We start from the raw sequence: 18,407 nt of genomic DNA on the forward strand, positions 1-18,407 counted from the left end.
GCATGGCATATTTTATTCGTGTAGACGCTGAAACCGACGTCGTCTACAAGCTGGTTGCCGGGCCGGTCCAGGAGCCTTTCGCAGGAAAACCGCAGCCAGGAGAAGTCGTTAATCAAGCTCCCGGAGAAACCACTAACCCTGCTGACCTGCAAGGCAAGCCCCGGAGCATAACCATAATTTAAAGTATTCAATGTTTATTTAAGTATTGTGCATTTATGTTCTAGGAGTTGAATGGAACCATAGTATGCATATTCCCTAGGTACCGTGGGCCTATACTAGTATGCAGGTGTCGATAGAAATGCTTTGCTAAATAGGATTTCGGTAGAAGTCGAGTGATTACTGTCACTCGCGAGTTTAGGATCTTGATCCCTTAGCTTTGGCTTGAAATGAATTGTTGAGTAAAGATAAATGGAGACCGGGCGGAAATGAGTTGGTTTTGGTATGGAATGGATGGAAAGTAAGCTCCGCCTGTGTCGATTGAGGACCGTACCGTTGTTGGCCCTGATGACCGAGTTTGAACAGTACTAACCACATACCGGAAGTAGGAGGTAGTCGAAACCGGTAAGCTGTGTACCACATTACAGCGGTGATTTGAATTCCGCCATGCTACGCTGGGCGTGGGAGTTGGCGGGTGTTGGATAGGATGCCGCCTCCGGGTTCTCCGGGAGTTCACCGCGAGGGGCCCATCACCTGGGTTTTAGCAGGCGTAGTTCAGATGCCGTGGTAATGTGGGAACAGTTGACGCGCATGGCCCGACGGGGCTTACATGTGTCGTGTGAGTTAGGTCCACCTTGCAAGGTTAAATCGGATCGATTCGCCGTCTCTCTCGGTTAAGAGAACCTTGGTCACTGCGTCACATCGTAGTAAGAAGTGAAATAAGTATTGGAAGGTAGCGAGGGAATGCTTTACCTGTTGTTCTGAAGATTAATATAATCTACCATGTGTGCTCTAGATGATACGGCGAACTTAGTTAATACTTGATTTACTAATCGGAGCTAAAATATTGAAAGTAAGGATTCAATCCTAGCAGCAACTCAGCAAAAGAACTCCAGAGCCAAAAAGCCTTGCATGTCTAGGTAATGGGCTAAGTATACCCAGAGTCGGGTAAGCCTTGCTGAGTATTAGTATACTCAGGGTTGTTGTTGTAACCCCTCTGAGCAGGTTGTGTCCCGGCGGACTTCGAGGAGATCTGTGCGTCCTGGATTGGACAGCCGCTTCCTCCTGGGTGGACCGTCGAGTGGGCCCCGTCTTCCCCGTGAAGAGTGGGCAGGTTAGCGTCACATCGGTGGGCAGGATGTGGAGCTCACCTTTTATCGTCGTCGTAGCTATCGTATTGTATTTCGAACTCAGTTTTGAACTTCCGCTGTGCGTTTGAACTCTGTTGATTGTATTTAAGACTTTTATGTAAAATCTGTGTTGTAAATTAATTTGAAGATTTCTGTATGCTGGTAACACCTGTGCTCGTCTTCGTACGGGTCTAAGTGCAATTGTGATCCTGGAGTACAGTAGTTTAATCGGGATTTTACCCGACAGCCTGTCAAGTTACACCGTTTTAAGTGCACAGTAACTGGATTAAGTATTAAGATGATGGTTAGTGCATTTAAGCCGGTTTAATTGGACGGTGCTGCTACATGCACTAAGGATGGTTTTGTTTCTGCTATACTAAAGCCAATGGATAATCGGCTAAATCATTTAATATAAATCAGATGAGTACAACAGACACTCCAGAGGAGACCGGTCAGACCGCCAGTGCCGACCGGTCAGACCGGTCCAACGCAGAATGGCTGCAGCAGAGGCTAGATCAATATCAGGCGCGTACGAACGATATGTGTGAAGCCATTGAAGATTCTGGTGATCTAGATAAGTTGGGCCAAGGGTTTACATCGGCTGATCCTTTAGAAAAGGTAGATATTGGTGATGGAACTATTCCTAGACCGACTTTTGTAAACAAAAATTTATCGGCTGAATATAAAGCCGATTTGGTTAATTTATTGAAGGAATATGTTGATTGTTTTGCTTGGGAGTATCATGAAATGCCTGGTTTGAGTCGTGATCTTGTTGAGCATCGTTTATCAATTAAAGCCGGTTTTAGAGCTTATAAACAACCGGTTAGGCGTTTCAATCCCATTATTTATGACCGAATTAAAATTGAAATTAACCGTTTGCTTGATGCTGGATTTATTCGGTCTTGTCGTTATGCTGATTGGATCTCTAATATTGTGCCCGTTGAGAAAAAAAGATTCGGGGAAAATTAGAGTATGCATTGATTTTAGAGATCTTAATAAAGCTACTCCCAAGGATGAATATCCTATGTCTATAGCCGATATGTTGATCAACGAAGCTTCCGGACATCGTGTTATTAGTTTTCTTGATGGTAATGCCGGTTACAATCAAATATTTATGGCCGAAGAAGATATATCTAAAACAGCCTTTAGATGTCCAGGATTTGTCGGTTTGTTTGAGTGGGTGGTTATGACTTTTGGTTTGAAAAATGCGGGTGCTACTTATCAAAGAGCTATGAATTTAATCTTCCATGATTTGATTGGTGTCATCTTGGAAGTATATATTGATGATATTGTCATTAAATCGGCCGGTTTAGATCATCATTTAGCCAATTTAAGAATTGCTCTTGAGAGGATGCGCCGGTATGGTTTAAAGATGAATCCACTCAAATGTGCTTTTGGTGTATCGGCTGGAAAGTTTCTTGGCTTCATTATTCATGAGAAGTGAATAGAGATTGATCCTAAGAGAGTTGAAGCCATGAAGAAGGTTGAAGCCCCTACATGCAAGAAAGATTTACAGAAGTTCTTGGGCAAGGTAAATTTCTTGAGAAGATTTATATCTAACTTGTCCGGGAAGATCGATGCTTTTACTCCTATTCTTCGGTTAAAAGATGAAACCGAATTTACTTGGGGGACAAAACAGCAAGAAGCATTTGAGAAGATCAAGATTTATTTGTCTTCACCACCCGTACTCAAAGCACCTAGGAGAGGAGTACCTTTCCGACTTTATGTGGCTGCTGAAGACAAGGTTATTGGGGCTGTTTTGACTCAAGAGACCGAAGGGAATGAGTATATTATTACATATTTAAGCCGACGACTTATTGATGCGGAGACGAGGTATACATTTATTGAGAAGTTATGTTTGTCTCTTTATTATGCTTGTACCAAATTGAGACATTATCTATTATCTAGTACTTGCATAGTAGTATGTCAAACTGATGTGATCAAACATATGTTACAGAAACCGATTTTGAGTGGGAGAATCGGTAAGTGGGCTTATGCTTTGGTTGAGTATGATTTGGCTTGTGAACCTTTAAAATCTATGAGAGACCAAATTATAGCGGATTTTATTGTTGAGCATCGGATTAATGACAAGCATGATTTAGAAGTCGGCTATATTATTTGCACACCATGGAAGTTGTACTTTGATGGATCGGTTTGTGATGATGGTCAAGGGATTGGTGCTGTTCTTATTTCTTCGAATGGTGCTGTTTTTGAATTTTCAAACCGATTGGAAGAAGAGTGCACAAATAACCAAGTTGAATATGAGGCTCTTTTATTTGGCTTGGAATTCTTGCAATCCATGGGTGTGAAGCATGTTGAAGCCTTTGGAGATTCTCTTCTGGTGGTGCAGCAAGTATCTAAGGTATGCCAATGCTATAACGGTTCTCTAAATGCATATCTTCATAAATGCCTTGATATTATTTTCTCCTTCGATGAATTTATTATTAAACATATACCGAGGGAAGAAAATGAAAAGGCAAATACTCTAGCTCAGCAGGCATCTGGTTATAATGTTACGAAAAAATATTTCAACATTCGCAAGCCGATGCAAACGAAAGCCGGGTTTCTGGTTCTGGACACACCGGTCCGACCGGTCGGCGATACCGGTCTGACCGCCCAGACCGGTCTGACCGGTCCAGAGACCGGTCTGACCGGTGATGCAGTTGCTGATTCTGATTCGGCCAAAAAAGTTGATTCGATTGTTTCGGCCGAAGCTCAGGATTGGAGGGTCCCTCTTATATCATATTTGAGAGATTCTGGTCGTGGTGCAGAGAGAAATATTCGGCGTTTGGCCTTCAAGTACGTTTTCATTGACGATGAACTTTATCGTCGCATTGCCGAAGATTTGCTCCTCAAATGTTTAGACTCGGATCAGGCCCGGATTGCTATGGGAGAGGTTCATGAAGGTATTTGTGGTACTCATCAATCGGCTCCTAAAATGAAGTGGTTACTTAGAAGAGCCGGTTTTTATTGGCCCACTATGCTATCCGATTATTTCAAGTACTATAAAGGATGTGAAGAATGTCAGTGGTTTGGTGATTTGCAATTGGTGCCTGCTGCGTTGATGCATCCTATTATTAAACCATGGCCGTTCCGAGGTTGGCGGTTGGATTTCATTGGACAAATTAATCCTCCATCTTCAAAGGGGCATCGCTTCGTGTTGGTTGCTACGGATTATTTCACTAAATGGACCGAAGCAGTTCCTTTGAAGAATATGACGCATAAAGAGGTAATTGAGTTTATTACTGAGCATATTATTCATAGATTCGGCATTCCACAAACTTTGACAACGGATCAAGGTACTTCATTTATATCAAAAGAGGTGCGTGCCTTTGCCGAATCTTACAAGATTAAATTGCTCAATTCATCCCCATACTATGCTCAGGCCAATGGGCAGGCCGAGTCTAGTAATAAGACTTTGATCAAACTTGTCAAGAAAAAGATAGAAGAAAATCCTAGGAGGTGGCATGAAGTGTTATCCGAGGCATTATGGGCTCACCGTATATCTAGACATGGTGCTACTAAGGTTACTCCTTTTGAGCTTGTGTATGGTCAAGAGGCCGTTTTACCCGTTGAGGTGAATCTGGACGCATATAGATTAGCAAAACAAAATGACCTCTCCGCTGTTGATTATCATGATATGATGATGGATAATATTGATGAGGTAACCGACAAGCGTTTGAAGGCTTTGAAAGAAATTGAGAAGGACAAGTTTCGGGTGGCTAGAGCCTACAACAAGAAGGTAAAACTTAAGTTTTTTCAGATTGGAGATCTAGTTTGGAAGACAATTTTGCCTCTTGGGATGAAAAGCAACAAGTTTGGCAAATGGTCGCCAAGTTGGGAGGGTCCTTACAAGATTATCAAGGTTATCTCCGGTAATTCATATATGATGGAGACGGTGCAAGGTGAACGTCTACCTAGAGCTATCAACGGGAGATACTTGAAGAAATTTTATCCTAGCATATGGCAAAGTGCATGAAGACAAAGACGGCCGGTATTGTATATCGCCCTTAGTTTTGTTTTTAGACTTGTATGCTCTGTGTAAAACATGTACGTCAGGATATTTCTTGTTTTTTTGTTTGTGAAACTCACCAAAAAGTAGGGGGGCATATGTTGACAGCCAAATTTGGCATTTGCTGAGGCCGACCGGTCTGACCGGTCGAGCCGGCCGGTCAGACCGGTCGGGTCTGTACAGTCCGAGTAGAATTAATTTTTTTGTAAAGAGTCCTCATGTAATCCTACTCGTGAAGGGGTACGTATTCCCCGGCCTATAAATATAAAGGCTAAGACCGATTGAGATTATTCCCAATCGAATCAATACAAAAAATCGCATTACTTTTATCTCTCAAACCCTATCTTTTTCCAACCCTAGATTGCTTTATTCCTTCGTCCCGGCGGCGTTTGAAGACGTTCTGAGTGGCCTGCCGACCTCAGAGCAACCCTACGATCACGAGCTCCGACGGGGTCCCTCCCGAGCTCGCTGTTCTAGGTTTCCAACGAGTCCCTGCCTGCACCGGTCAGACCGGTCGGCGAAACCGGTCAGACCGGTCCGCCCAGGGTTTCGCAGGTGTTGATCGTTTTGACGATCGTTCGCGCATTCTAGCGTATTCAAGTGTGTTGGCGCAATTTTGTGTCAACACCGCCCACCCACTGACCCGCCCCCAAGCACCCAGCGCCGGGACGACGCCAGCGGACAGAAAACGATTTGAACAGGAAGGGGGAAAAAATCATTCCCCACGACGACGTCATCACATCAACTTGCTTAACGGCTTATAACCCACCCAGCCGGTCCCGTTCGCGCGTCGCCACACGATCCGATGGCGTCGCGTCGCGCCCACAGGCCAGCTGCCTTCGTCGCGGCTTCCTCGCCAGCCAAGCCCGGAGGCTTTCCGCTTCGCGTTCCTGTCGCCCAAGTCGTCAGTGCGCGACCGGGACTGCTCGACTCGGCAGTGCCGGCCGGGTCGTGACGCCCGCCCTCGTCTCGGCCTATAAATAAATCCAGAAGTCTTCCCCTTGCCGCCCCGCATTGAACTCGCCCTCGGTTCGTTCCAGCGCTTGCCCATCGGACTCACCGCCGAGACGAAGCCCCACAACATCCCCCCAGACCCCAGCCAGCTTCTCTCTCAGCCCCCTCCGCTTGTCGCGTTGCGGACCCGGCGCACGCCGGCCCGCCCAGATATAGAGCGAACAGAGCCGCCGGCCAGACAGACACTCGAAGCGGTTGCTTGGTGCGGCAAGGGAGAAGGATCATCAGTCCCCAGTTGGTTTACTACTAGCCGGCCATGGCTGCCAAGGTAACCGCTTGGGAATTCTTCGCTTGATTCGTCAATTCTTGCAGCTCTTTCCACCAAAAGATTTTTTTTTTCTTTTAGCCTTTTGGATTCCCCATGCCCGATTGCATGCGATTCTTAACGGTATCCTTGTCTGTCCTGCTGCAGAAGGTGGTGCTGAAGATCGACCTGCACGACAACAAGGATAAGCAGAGGGTGCTCAAAGCGGTCTCCACTCTCCACGGTCCGTACTCATCACTGGCCCCTCCTTTCCTTTGTTTTCATCGGCTCCGCTCCGCTCCGCTCCGCTCCGCTCTGCATCCGTGTCTTGGAGAATTGCAAGCTGGAAGAGAATTTCATCTGTTTGTATAACCCACGCATGTCCGGGATCTGAATTCTGACGGACCAGAAGCTCAACTCTGAATTCAATTGTGCAGGTATCGACTCCATCTCCGTGGACATGAAGGACTCTAAGCTGACGGTGATCGGGCTCGCCGACCCCGTCGACGTCGTTGCCAAGCTGCGCAAGGTCGGGGCCGCCCACATCCTCTCCGTCGGCCCGGCCAAGGAGGAGAAGAAGGACGAAAAGAAGGACGGCGACAAGAAGGATGGCGATAAGAAGGACGGCGACAAGAAGGACGGCGATAAGAAGGTCGTGGTGTACCCGCCGCCGTGGTACGCCGGGCAGTACCCCTACTACCCCCACTACGTCGTCCACAGCGCCGAGGAGGACCCCAACTCCTGCGTCATCTGCTGATTGCCGATCCCCGCCCGGTTTTTGTAAATTCCTAGTTGGCCTGCCTGCCTACCTCGAGCTCCAGCGTCAGTGATCGCCGGCTGGGACCCGGACCAGGGCCGGGGCTGCGGTGGTTGGCCGCTGCGCTCAGCTCTATGCCTCTATTCCCTGGGTTGGTTGGCCCGTCCGCAGGTCGTTATATGATGACGATGACGATGGCCGGAGCAATTACGCAGGCGATCCAGGAGTAGTTGGTGGGATTTCAGGTTGCAGCGCCATTGCTGATCAGCGAGTTGTGTAGTGTTCATAGCATATTGTATCTGGGTTTTGTCCTTGCTATTTGGGTGTTGAGGCATGAAACTATAAACATATATAAAGGTTAACTGAACATACACTAAATTCCATTCCATCTCTTCTGATGTGTGAAGTCGAGTAAATAAAGGAGCTGGACTGTTTATTGGACTTGGTCCGCGAGGTTCACGTATGTGAGCAGGACCAGTGCTCCTGAATCATCTAGAAATGGCAACTAGTAGTAGGATGAACATGAACTGAATAGGAGGTCTAATGATATTGTAATCATAAAATGGTTGCTGTCTAACCCATCTTTCAAATTTGACAGTAAGGAGCCCAGCTTTCATCGACGACGGTTCAACTCTTCAAGGGGTGAACATGCCAGCTCACTATAATGGATTGTTTATATTTAAAACTAAATACTTTATTTATTCCATGGTCGGAAGCTGAGTTTCATAGGTCGGAGGTTTTTTTTTTCCATTTAGCTAAGATTAAAGGTTAAAAAAAAGTTTCAATCTAAAATCTGTACAGCCAACGACTTTTCTGAGAGTAATACATAAGCTAAACATATGAAATCTCAACAAAAAGCACTTCATGATGTGTGTGTGAGATCAGTGGCAGGTTGAGGAGGAAGGCAAGGAAGCTAGCCTAAAGTTGTTGGTTTGGTTAGTTATGCGGTGGGCAACAACTAAACACCAACTAAACATCAGAGCATCTCATCCTCACCACTCAACTCACGCCAACGCGCCTTTCCATTTATTACCGGCGCCATCGTGGCGGATCACGGCACCCGTCTCGACCGGGACAACGCAAGCGGCCTGGCTGGCCCCACTGGGCAGTGACCCGATCGACCGAGCCGAGTGTACCGGTCCGCCCGGTGGCAGCAGGGTCAGCTCAGCGATCGGACCAAGGCGCACGCGGACACGCGACGAGACGGTTATCCCCGAGCTCACGCACGCCCGCCCCCCCGCTTGTCCGGTTCAGCTCCCCTTCCCGGCCGTCCGTTCCAGAGCTTCTGGTGGCTTCCGCCTCATCGGCGGCATCCGCACATGTAGGCGCCACCGACCCGACCCGCCCCGCGCGCGCGCGCGCCCCTGTCCGCGAGGCCGGCGAGGGAGCCAAGCTACCAAACCCCATCCGCCTTCCCGGCACCATGGCGATGCTGCTCCACAGGGTGTGGGGATCCGTGCTCGCGCGCGCGGCGCCGGGGCCGGTCCCGGGCCCGGCGGCTCCAGGCTCCCCGCGGGGCCGCCGCGCGCAGACGCCCGCCGAGCAGTACTGCGCGTCGCTGTCGCTCGGCGCGCTCGACGCCGTCCCGACCGACGTGGTCGCCCAGATCCTGCGCCTGCTCGGCCCCGTCGAAGCCGCGCGCTCCACCGCCGTCTGCCGCGCCTGGCGCATCCTCGCCTCCGACAACGGCCTGTGGGCCTTCTTCCTGCGCCTCGGCCCCGAGCCATGGGACCTCGTCGTCTTCGCCGAGACGCACCTCGCCGCCGGCCCCGATTCGCTCCCGTGGTCCGTGCCGCCTCGCCACACGCTTACTTCTCACGGAGCTTAATTGTGCCCCGCGCTCAACCTCGGTATCGCAGCTGACATCGCTCTGCATTTGTAGGCTGTACCTGTACTTCGATACCTCGCCGCAGCTCTCGTTCAAACAGATTTACGGCCTCCGAGCGGTGGTCCCGGGTACTCTCATAGTGGATGGTAAGACATAACACATCCTTGACATCTCCAATCTTACTTACAAGGCCAGTCCTTGCTTAATCGAAACAAATATTAGACAAATTCTGAAGACAAGTTAGCACTCAACGGTGGGATAGTTCCTGAAATTGACTTCTTTCTATGTCTACATAATGAAATGGATGGTATTACTGTTTGTGGTGCAGCTTCAGTTACTAGTCAAGCTTATAATAGTAGAGTATGGGTTTATCACAGACGCAAAAGGGTGTTAAGGACGTACTGCATTATATATCTGTATAAGATTGCCATTATGTCTCAATTCTTGGTGTGCCCTCTGTTGTTTCTTTTATTGAAGGTGGATCTGGGTATTGCAAGTACGGCTGGAGCAAGTATGCTGCTCCTTCCGGGCGTTGTGCGACATTCTTGGTAAGCTGTGGCGACCAGTGGCAAGGCATAAGACGCCCGTGAACATTACGATGATCAATGCTAACCTACTAAGCTCAAGATTGATGTTTACTTATCTTCAGAGCAAAAAGATGTCATTAATTTCTATGCCTGTTGGGATTACTATGCAGGAATTTGGTAACATTGAATCACCTATGTATGCGAGGCTTCGTCACTTCTTCTCTACGATCTATACGAGGTTTTGAACTAGATCTTGTTTTCACAATTCAAAATAGTATGTTTATTTTGAACTATAAACAGATTTTCCATGGCTACAGAAAATTTGGCCAATGATGTCCTTTTCTTGTGTTAAAAGGGAATTTTACTGATGATACTAGTGGTTGCTGGGTGAATTTATATTGAACACATTTTTCTATGTTTATGGAAAGTTGGGCTTAGGAGGCTGCCTACTGTCAAAGTGATTGCACCATCTCTAGCTTTGAGATCAGCATGTATGCCCGTGAGTATTCTAGGATGTCTGCAGTGGCTGAGCCACACCTCGGGCTGCCAGGGCTATAGCCTGGCTCCTGGCCTAAAAAGTTAGTGCACAAAGCTATGAAAAGATATAGGGAAAACTGGAATTATAACAGGAGTAAAACTATTCTAGCTGTGTTAACTCTGACCCTAGCCAATCTCTGGCTCCGCCCCTGGATGTGCGCTCATTTATATTTAAGCTTGCACACATGCCATTGGCTATTCATGTTCCAAATCCATTGTACTGTCAAAGTGATTGCACCATCTCTACCTTTGAGATCAACGGAACACTAGCATATGCTAGGAGATAACGCTTTGGAAATTTTTACTTATTTATTTATTACTCCCTCTATTCACTTTTGATAGCTATATTTCAAAAACTTAAATGTTCAAAAATGATAGCTATATTTACTATTAGCATGGGTATTGGCAATAAATAGCACTAGTTACAAGGAGTTCCTAGTTAAAACATTGGAGGACCAACAAAAAAGTATGTGACATTTATTAGATTGATAAGCACACTTGTGGTGCCCTTGGTCATTGTGTCATATGGAAATATATCTATCAAAACTGAATGGAGGGAGTATCATGTATTGTAGAAAAACTGTATGGGGGAGTGATATTTTGATTTCCAAGTATTTAATCTTCCTACACAAAATTCTAATCTTCCTCTGATATTTGAATATTAGCGTCTGTTGTATTCTCTTACCCAAAAGAAGCTGACCGGTGAAAGATAAAAATCATACTAAGTTATTGTTGTCCTGATTTGGTATGAAATCATAAGGAGCTAGAGTTTCATTAAAAAAATTCTGAATGGGTGATATTTATTACTAAATTCTTTCTCTGGACATATTCATTGTATAATATGTCCATTCTGACTTTCACAGGATGCAAGTAAAGCCTTCCACTCAACCAGTTATTGTTGTCCTTCCACTGTGTCATACTGATGGTTTGTATTCTTATAGTCCTACTTGGCGCAACTATCTAGTTCACGGTTCTGCATTTTGACCATATTACTTGACCCAGCTTTATATTTGTCACAGATACGGAATCTGCTAGGGCCTCAAGAAAGCAATACAAGGAGACAATATACTCAGTCTTGTTTGATATGAATGTTCCTGCTGTTTGCGCTGTTGATCAAGTATGCATTAATAAATTCTTTGATTATCAGTTACACCAAATGGATACATTTTTCAAATTTCACCTTGTGTTTTCTATTTAATCCAATCATCACTCAGATCCTGAATGTATTTAGCTTTTCGGATTTAGCTGGCATATAAATTAATAAATTCATGTGATCGCACCACACCTGAACCATGACATTCAGTTAAAGCTTGCTGCCCAACTGAGAGTTTTGTATAAAATGATCCATACAATGCTGCAAGATTGTTGTAGGTATACACTGCCTTTCTTCGATGGCTTAAGTGTCCAAAATTGTTTGATCTTCAATTATTTGTACTTCTTAATGTGGCATGCATATAACTATCCTGGAGGAAACTTTTTAAGCAATGAGCTCACTAGCATTTGCTTTCCAGGCAGTTTTATCTTTGTATGCTTCTAAAAGGACCTCCGGAATCGTTGTCCACATTGGATTCAATACCACTTCTGTTGTTCCCAGTAAGTAATTTATATATTTTCCTGTCTTTATGTAAGATCCAATGCTGGTGATATTGCGACTGTTATTCAAGTATTTACTGTATTTTTTCATGAGTTTGGGAACACTAGTCATGCCATTTGCATCTTTCCGTTGCACATACTAATGTCATCACATTTTAGATTCTGATGTACTATGTTTGCAACAGTTTTTGAAGGCAGGGTAATGTATGAGATAGGTGTTGAAACTGTGGGGCAAGGAGCCCTTAAACTCACTGGATTTCTTAAGGAGTTAATGCACCAGAGAAATATATCTTGTGAGTCACTGTATACTGTCCGGACCATCAAGGAGGTAAAGTTTGTTTATGACACAATAGTTGAAGTTATTTGGTGTTCAGGCATTCGTCCTATAATCTGTTCTGATGGCTACACACAAGATAACTGTGTTTGGAGCCTATTACCTATAGAATGCCAATTTAAACATGATTGTCACAGAATGGAGATGATCTCTGACATATGTCCTTACCTCTCTTTCTCTCTTATATGAAGAAACTTTGCTACGTAGCGGCTGATTATGAAGCTGAACTACGTAAAGATACACAAGCTTCTTGTGAGGTTGATGGTGAAGGGTGGTTCACTCTGTCAACTGAGAGATTCAAGACTGCGGAAATTCTGTTTCAGGCCCATATGGGAGGAATGTATGTAATTTTCAGATATCGCTTGATTCGTACTTCCATTACAGTTGTCATTGCTCAATGTTGACCTTGCCCATGCAGGCGTGCTATGGGCTTGCATAAAGCAGTAGTTCTATGTATGGATCACTGCTACAATTCAGAAGTAGTTGGTGATGACAGCTGGTACAAGACAATTGTTTTATCTGGTGGATCATCATGCTTACCTGGTTTACCAGGTATTTTTCCTATGGATTCTGGTCCAGTATGTTTTCTAGACGTTCATCAGTATTCAGTATTGAATTAAACATGGATTGATGGTGGATTATGCTGTTTATTCCGGATTTTGTTTATTCTTTGGTGACTAATGGATACCGTGTAATGCAACAGAGAGGCTGGAGAAAGAGCTTCACCAACTTCTTCCACCTTACATCTCTGAAGGAATAAGAGTAGTTCCTCCTCCATTTGGAAGTGATACTGCCTGGTTTGGTGCAAAGATGATCAGCAATGTAAGGACATGGAACCTTGAATTTTGTTTTTGTTCACTGAATTCATTGCTGATGTTATTTTCTCTTCTACGAATGTTTGGTTGAACTTTAGGTGAGTACTTTCACTGAGGCATGGTGTGTGAAGAAGCAGCAGTTCCGCCAGAAGATACGCAGGAATGGTCCATTGTTTGTGAATGCTTGGTAATAAGAACCCATATACAGTTATGATTGCACAGCAACAAGCCGTGATCGAGAAATAAACATGGAGTTTCCATGGAGCTATCCTCCATATCTAAAGATATGGGTACACAGCATCCAGTTCACGTTCCACCGGTTTATAAAGTACGAGTAATTACATATATCATGTACATGGATTATTAGCCAAAAAAACATAGGTTATTGTTGTTATAGCATGTTTTCATACGTTTACTGTTCTGTAATTATTTAAGTTGGAGTTTGGTACAGTAAAAACTGTTATCATATATTATAGAACAATTTTGTAAATGAAATACCCCATCCGTTTAAGCATTAGGCCAATTTTAATGGAAGTGGCAGAGTCATGTACGAGGGAACTTTCATGGGATGAGGGACACTCCCACTGACACTAGCTTTCCTAAATTTGTATATATTAAAGCATCTTCAAGAGTTTGTCATATTTTACTTGGCATATCTTGTGTTTTGCCAACTTCTAAAAAGATATGCCAAGTAAAAAAAGAGCTTATCTCCAACAGTTTGGCATAATTCACTTGCCAAATCCAAATCTAACTTACATCAGGAATCCTGAGAGAAACAAAATTATATTTATGCTCTTCCACCTCTTGAAAACTTAAATCAGGAATCTTTCTCTGTTTTTTTTTTCACCCTCCCACCGCGCGCGCGCGTATATTTACGCGCTGGAGGCTGGTTTTTCCCAAGTTGTCAAAAATTGCCAAGTCTTTTGCCAAACTGTTGGAGGAGTATTTTTAACATTTTTACCAAAAATAAAAGATTTGCCAAACTGCTGGAGATGCTCTTATAAATGAAAAATAGGGATTTTGCCCAATTAGTCCCCTCACTATATAGACCTGTTTGAATGTAGTGCGGCGCGGACAAAACAGGTGCCACTGGCACTTAACATAGATTATCACCATTCGGCGTACGAAAAAACATTTTGTTGTAAATTTGTATACACAAATTTGCTACCGTGTTCGCCGTCTATTCTCACATGCCTAATTAGCTTTCACCCTTCCTTCACAAACAAATTGACAGGATTTTCAAAACAGTTGCCCACTGGAATCCAACTGCCCATCCGGGTTCGTCCAGTTACGCCAGATGAATTAGCATATTAGTATATATGCAACGGAAACAACGGACACCACGAACAATACAAATATGATTAACGATGCAACATCAGATAACGGATCAGTCAGGTAGAACAGACTACCAGACTCAAACGGACTTCACAAGGTAATACATATGAGTTCAACAGGACACAATAGCCCTCAAAAGTCCATTCATACTTGGTTGCGGGGAGAGTGACTTGGCTGGTTATTTAGGTGATAACGTTTCAGGGTTGCGCACATTCACCAATTGGCCTTTCTTCTAGCCCATGGCGTACTTCTGCGTCCAGGAGCGAGCAGTTGACTCATACTTGGCCCTATCAGTCTTGTACATGTGAGCAATCTCAGGCACAAGCGGATCATCAGGGTTCGGGTCTGTGAGCAGCGAACAGATTGAGAGGAGCACCTGTTAACACACAACAGAATGATCAGGAAGATGGTCACTAACTATCTGAATATACAGTTCTCAGTGAACATTGCGACAAAAATATAACTTCTGAAATCAAGGAAAATGGGTGCAAAGATGTTAAAACTGGAAATAAATACACAGAATTTGGCTGATTCACCTTTGATATGGTCAAAGCAGGGCTCCACTGTTCCTTGAGAATGTCAAGGCAAATGCTGCCATTGCTGTTAATGTTCGGGTGGAACACCTTAGTGCGAAATGACACCTGAAAATAAGTGCATCATTTGAACATTAGAAACCAATAAATGATTGGTTCAAATCATCTGTTCTTTAAAGATGTAAAGCTGTAGGTCTAGGTATCAGAGTATCCATCCAATGAAGAACTACTATGGAGATTGTATTGGAAATGAGATTTAGATAAAATACCTTTGGTGGTTTGAAAGGATAATCAGGTGGGAAATGAATGTTCACCAAGAATACCCCACCAGCAAACGGGCTGTCCGAAGGCCCCATGATAGTGGCTTGCCAATGGAACATGTCCTCACCAACAGGACCTGACAAAAAAACAAGGGAGTGCACCCTCAATGAGCTGAATACTGCCAGAAAACCTACTCATTTCCTTATGCAGATTATTCAAATGCAAAAGTGGCACAAACAAAGAGGATGGAGCAAGCAACATTCAACAGTAGATACAGTTTAAATATTGAACTTGCACTATCCAACAGATATGCTATGGCCAAATCATACCAAATAAAGACATAATAATGCCTATGAGGCAGAAAGCATACACAACAAATGCATGACTATTCCATCGCAACCTTCTGCCAATGGGTCTCCCTGTTGCACTCACATCAGTGTTATGATCCTATTAATGACATGGTCTATAACTTGTAACAGAGATATCCTCTTGAGTTTACAGTATAATTTTCAGATTACTGCTACATATTTTCATCTGATTTCAAACTTAACTAAAAAAAGGAATCACAGATAATAGAACCTATAAGGGCTTGTCGCTCTCATGTAACCACAGTCAAATACTTTTCAATCAACAGCACAGAACTTAAAAAACGTAATCAGATAGCCAAATTAGAGTTCGTGAAGACGCTTGACAAAATAAGACCGCAAACCATGGCAGCCACATCATGCAATGAAGTAGCTATCATTCTAGTTGCATCAATCATGAGGCGACGAAACAAATCAGCTCTAGTACGCACGGACAACGCGTTCACCACAGCACAATTCGGCAAGATCTGGACCAAAACATCGCGTTAGAGGGCAAATCACCTGCGCTGCAGGACGTGGGCGGGTCCTTTTGCAGGTCCTTCAACTCCTTCAGGATCCTCTTCGACGCCATGGATCAAACCCTAAATCCCCCAAAATCCACAGATCAAATCAAACCTAGGGTAGGGGCTTCACAGATCGAACCGATCGAATAAAAGGAGGGGGTTAGAGGGGCCCGCGTACCGATCGATGCCGGGGGATCAGGAGGGGTGGCGCGGGGTCGATGCTGCGGCCGCCTCCCTCTCTTCTAAGCGCGCGCGGCGGCGACGGCGTGTCGCGGGGGGCTCGGCCACAAACGGGAGGAAGCGAGGAGTCGGGGGAAATTGGGTGGGGGAGACCGTGGGGGCATTTTATAGGGCGACGGGGCCACTTCGACCGTCCGATGGGGGATCCGCGGGCGCCGACGCATCGCGTGATGCTTACGCTGGACGCGCACAGGGTTCACCTTTCGGTGCTTTTCTGGGTTTCTTTTTGCGCAGGAAAAGAGGGAAAAATCATTTGCCATGTTTAGGTGATCGGTGAGAGTTTGATAGGGTGCATAGGAATGACACGCTTATTGCACATGGATGTACTCTACCCATGCAACAATTGTATTTGGAAGCATTATTATTCTAGATACTGTGACGCCCTAGGTGTCTGCATAGTAGTTGTGTATCTATTTTATGCATCATGTGCTTGATTGCTTGAAAAAGGATCTTTTTGTAAATATAAAAGGTTATATGTGTAATTATGATTTTATGCAAGGTCCTTTCTGCAGTTATATTTGAATAGGTTGCGGAGTTATAGCTTTTGTGGAGGGTGTTTTTTTTCAAAATTCAGTGCATTTATTACATGGCAGCAAATTTTGCTTTTAAGTCTAAATTTGAAGTGAAATTGCATTGAAAAAGACAAAATTCCTAGAATTCAAAATCCCTCTTATGTTTTAAAAATTAGCTCTTGAATCTTTGATCAAATAAATTTTTGCACAATATCAAAGTTGTAGATCTTGAAAAGTTGAACAACTTTCATGTTGGACACTTTTCCATTTGAGCCCTATTTTAAAAGTTATCGCTGTTTTACAGTGGGGTCCCTGGAATTTTTGGAATTTGTGTTTGGGTCCTTTTTCTTCCACCTCCAGCTCCTTCCTCTGTTTCTCGCCGTCAGCGCAGAGCACTGCCCGCCGCCGCTCTGGGCCGGCCGCAGGCCAACTCCAGCTTCGCCTTCGCTTCACGTGGCACCTCCACATGCTTCTGGACCCATCCCCTCGCGCTGGTACCTCCTCCCCTTGCCACGCGCCCCCGCCGAGCTTCGCCCGTGGCCCGATCAGCGCAGCACCCCGGACCCCCATCTATCGCGCGCATCAGCACCCCTGGAAATTCCACAACGCGTTCCCCCTCGCTATCTCGCACGCTCCCTGCCCAGACTCCCCAAACCAGCGCCGCCGTCTACCCGCAACCCCGGCGAACTCGACGCCACCTCGGAGCCACCACTGCAGCCCTCCTCCGCCCGCGATGACCCCCTAGAAAGCTCTACCGTGGGCCCGCGCAGCTCACCGACCCATCCTCCTCGCCCAATTTCCACCGGAGCCCCCTCGCCGTCGTAGCCGAGTTCCGCCGCCGCCCTGCTCGCCGCGGACAGCCACCCTCCGCCCCTCAGTGCTCAAATCCGCAGCTCTAACACCTCCATCGAGTTCTACCGAAGCTCCCCAGCCCAATCTCCCCCTCTACGCCTCATCGGAGCGCCGCCTCTGCCATCTCCGACCACCACCGTCCGCCGGAGCACGCGGACCCGCCGCCATAGGCCACCCCGAGGCGTCCCGAAGCCACCTAGAGGTGCGCCGTGGTCCCCTCTAACTCCCTGACCTCTCCCTTCTCGCCGCCGACGCCTCCCTTAGCCGGTAAAGGCCGGTCAAACCCCGCGCCCCCCTCTGACCCGGCCAAGGACCTCGGGTTTAGAATTCTAGAAACTCCAGGGTGTTCTTTGAATAGACTGTGACTCATGTGAATAGTGCTCTAAGGACTTCTTTGTAATTTCTAGCTGAGAACTTTGAAATTCAGTATAAATTCGTAGGAAATTCGTAAAATAGCAAATCTTGATGTTCTTGAATCCTTGTGTAAAGCTCTTTGCAGTAGAACCATAATATGGTAGGTGTTTGTTACAAGTTTTTGCTGTATAAATGGTTTTGTGTCACTAGGTACATAAATACTAGTTGTTTTATCTTTTTCTTAACTATTGCTTGAAGCCATGTCTTGCAGTGAAATTTTTATGGTGGTTTGTTCTTGTGACACTAGTATTGCTATAAATATTTTGTGGTCAGTTCTCATGTATAACTATTTGTTTGATTTAATCCTTGTTTAGTATACTTTAATTATGATAAATAGTTTATTCTGATGATAAATCATGAAAATATTTCTGAGTAATCTTTTTGAATAGTTTAGCTTGTAAATCAAGTTTGAGACCCAGTTTCTAACTAGAACAGGAGCTAAAAA

The 18,407-nt window shown here is 45.3% G+C and overlaps 3 protein-coding genes across 3 annotated transcripts; 2 read left to right on the top strand and 1 right to left on the bottom strand.

The window, feature by feature from the left end:
• The first annotated feature begins 6,292 nt into the window (after positions 1–6,292).
• LOC120642793 (heavy metal-associated isoprenylated plant protein 39-like) lies at positions 6,293–7,699 on the top strand. Its single transcript, XM_039919383.1, has 3 exons — positions 6,293–6,580; positions 6,725–6,800; positions 6,994–7,699. The coding sequence occupies exons 1-3, from the start codon at positions 6,569–6,571 to the stop codon at positions 7,311–7,313; spliced, it is 408 nt and encodes a 135-aa protein (XP_039775317.1). The 5' UTR covers positions 6,293–6,568; the 3' UTR covers positions 7,314–7,699.
• Positions 7,700–8,507: 808 nt separating this feature from the next.
• On the top strand, positions 8,508–13,481 carry LOC120642792 (actin-related protein 8-like). The gene is made up of 12 exons (XM_039919382.1): positions 8,508–9,098; positions 9,196–9,287; positions 9,619–9,689; positions 9,839–9,906; positions 11,069–11,130; positions 11,225–11,322; positions 11,717–11,798; positions 11,984–12,126; positions 12,324–12,472; positions 12,551–12,684; positions 12,836–12,954; positions 13,046–13,481. The coding sequence occupies exons 1-12, from the start codon at positions 8,737–8,739 to the stop codon at positions 13,136–13,138; spliced, it is 1,473 nt and encodes a 490-aa protein (XP_039775316.1). The 5' UTR covers positions 8,508–8,736; the 3' UTR covers positions 13,139–13,481.
• A 754-nt stretch (positions 13,482–14,235) lies between these two features.
• On the bottom strand, positions 14,236–16,285 carry LOC120642795 (ubiquitin-conjugating enzyme E2 28-like). The gene is made up of 5 exons (XM_039919384.1): positions 16,123–16,285; positions 15,943–16,022; positions 15,085–15,212; positions 14,819–14,923; positions 14,236–14,658 (listed from the first exon to the last, which is right to left on the bottom strand). Exons 2-5 carry the CDS (start codon positions 16,010–16,012, stop codon positions 14,515–14,517), a joined length of 447 nt encoding a protein of 148 aa, XP_039775318.1. The 5' UTR covers positions 16,013–16,022; positions 16,123–16,285; the 3' UTR covers positions 14,236–14,514.
• Between the last annotated feature and the right edge of the window lie 2,122 nt (positions 16,286–18,407).

The sequence above is a fragment of the Panicum virgatum genome, chromosome 7K (assembly GCF_016808335.1).
Source record: "Panicum virgatum strain AP13 chromosome 7K, P.virgatum_v5, whole genome shotgun sequence".
Lineage (NCBI taxonomy): Eukaryota > Viridiplantae > Streptophyta > Magnoliopsida > Poales > Poaceae > Panicum > Panicum virgatum.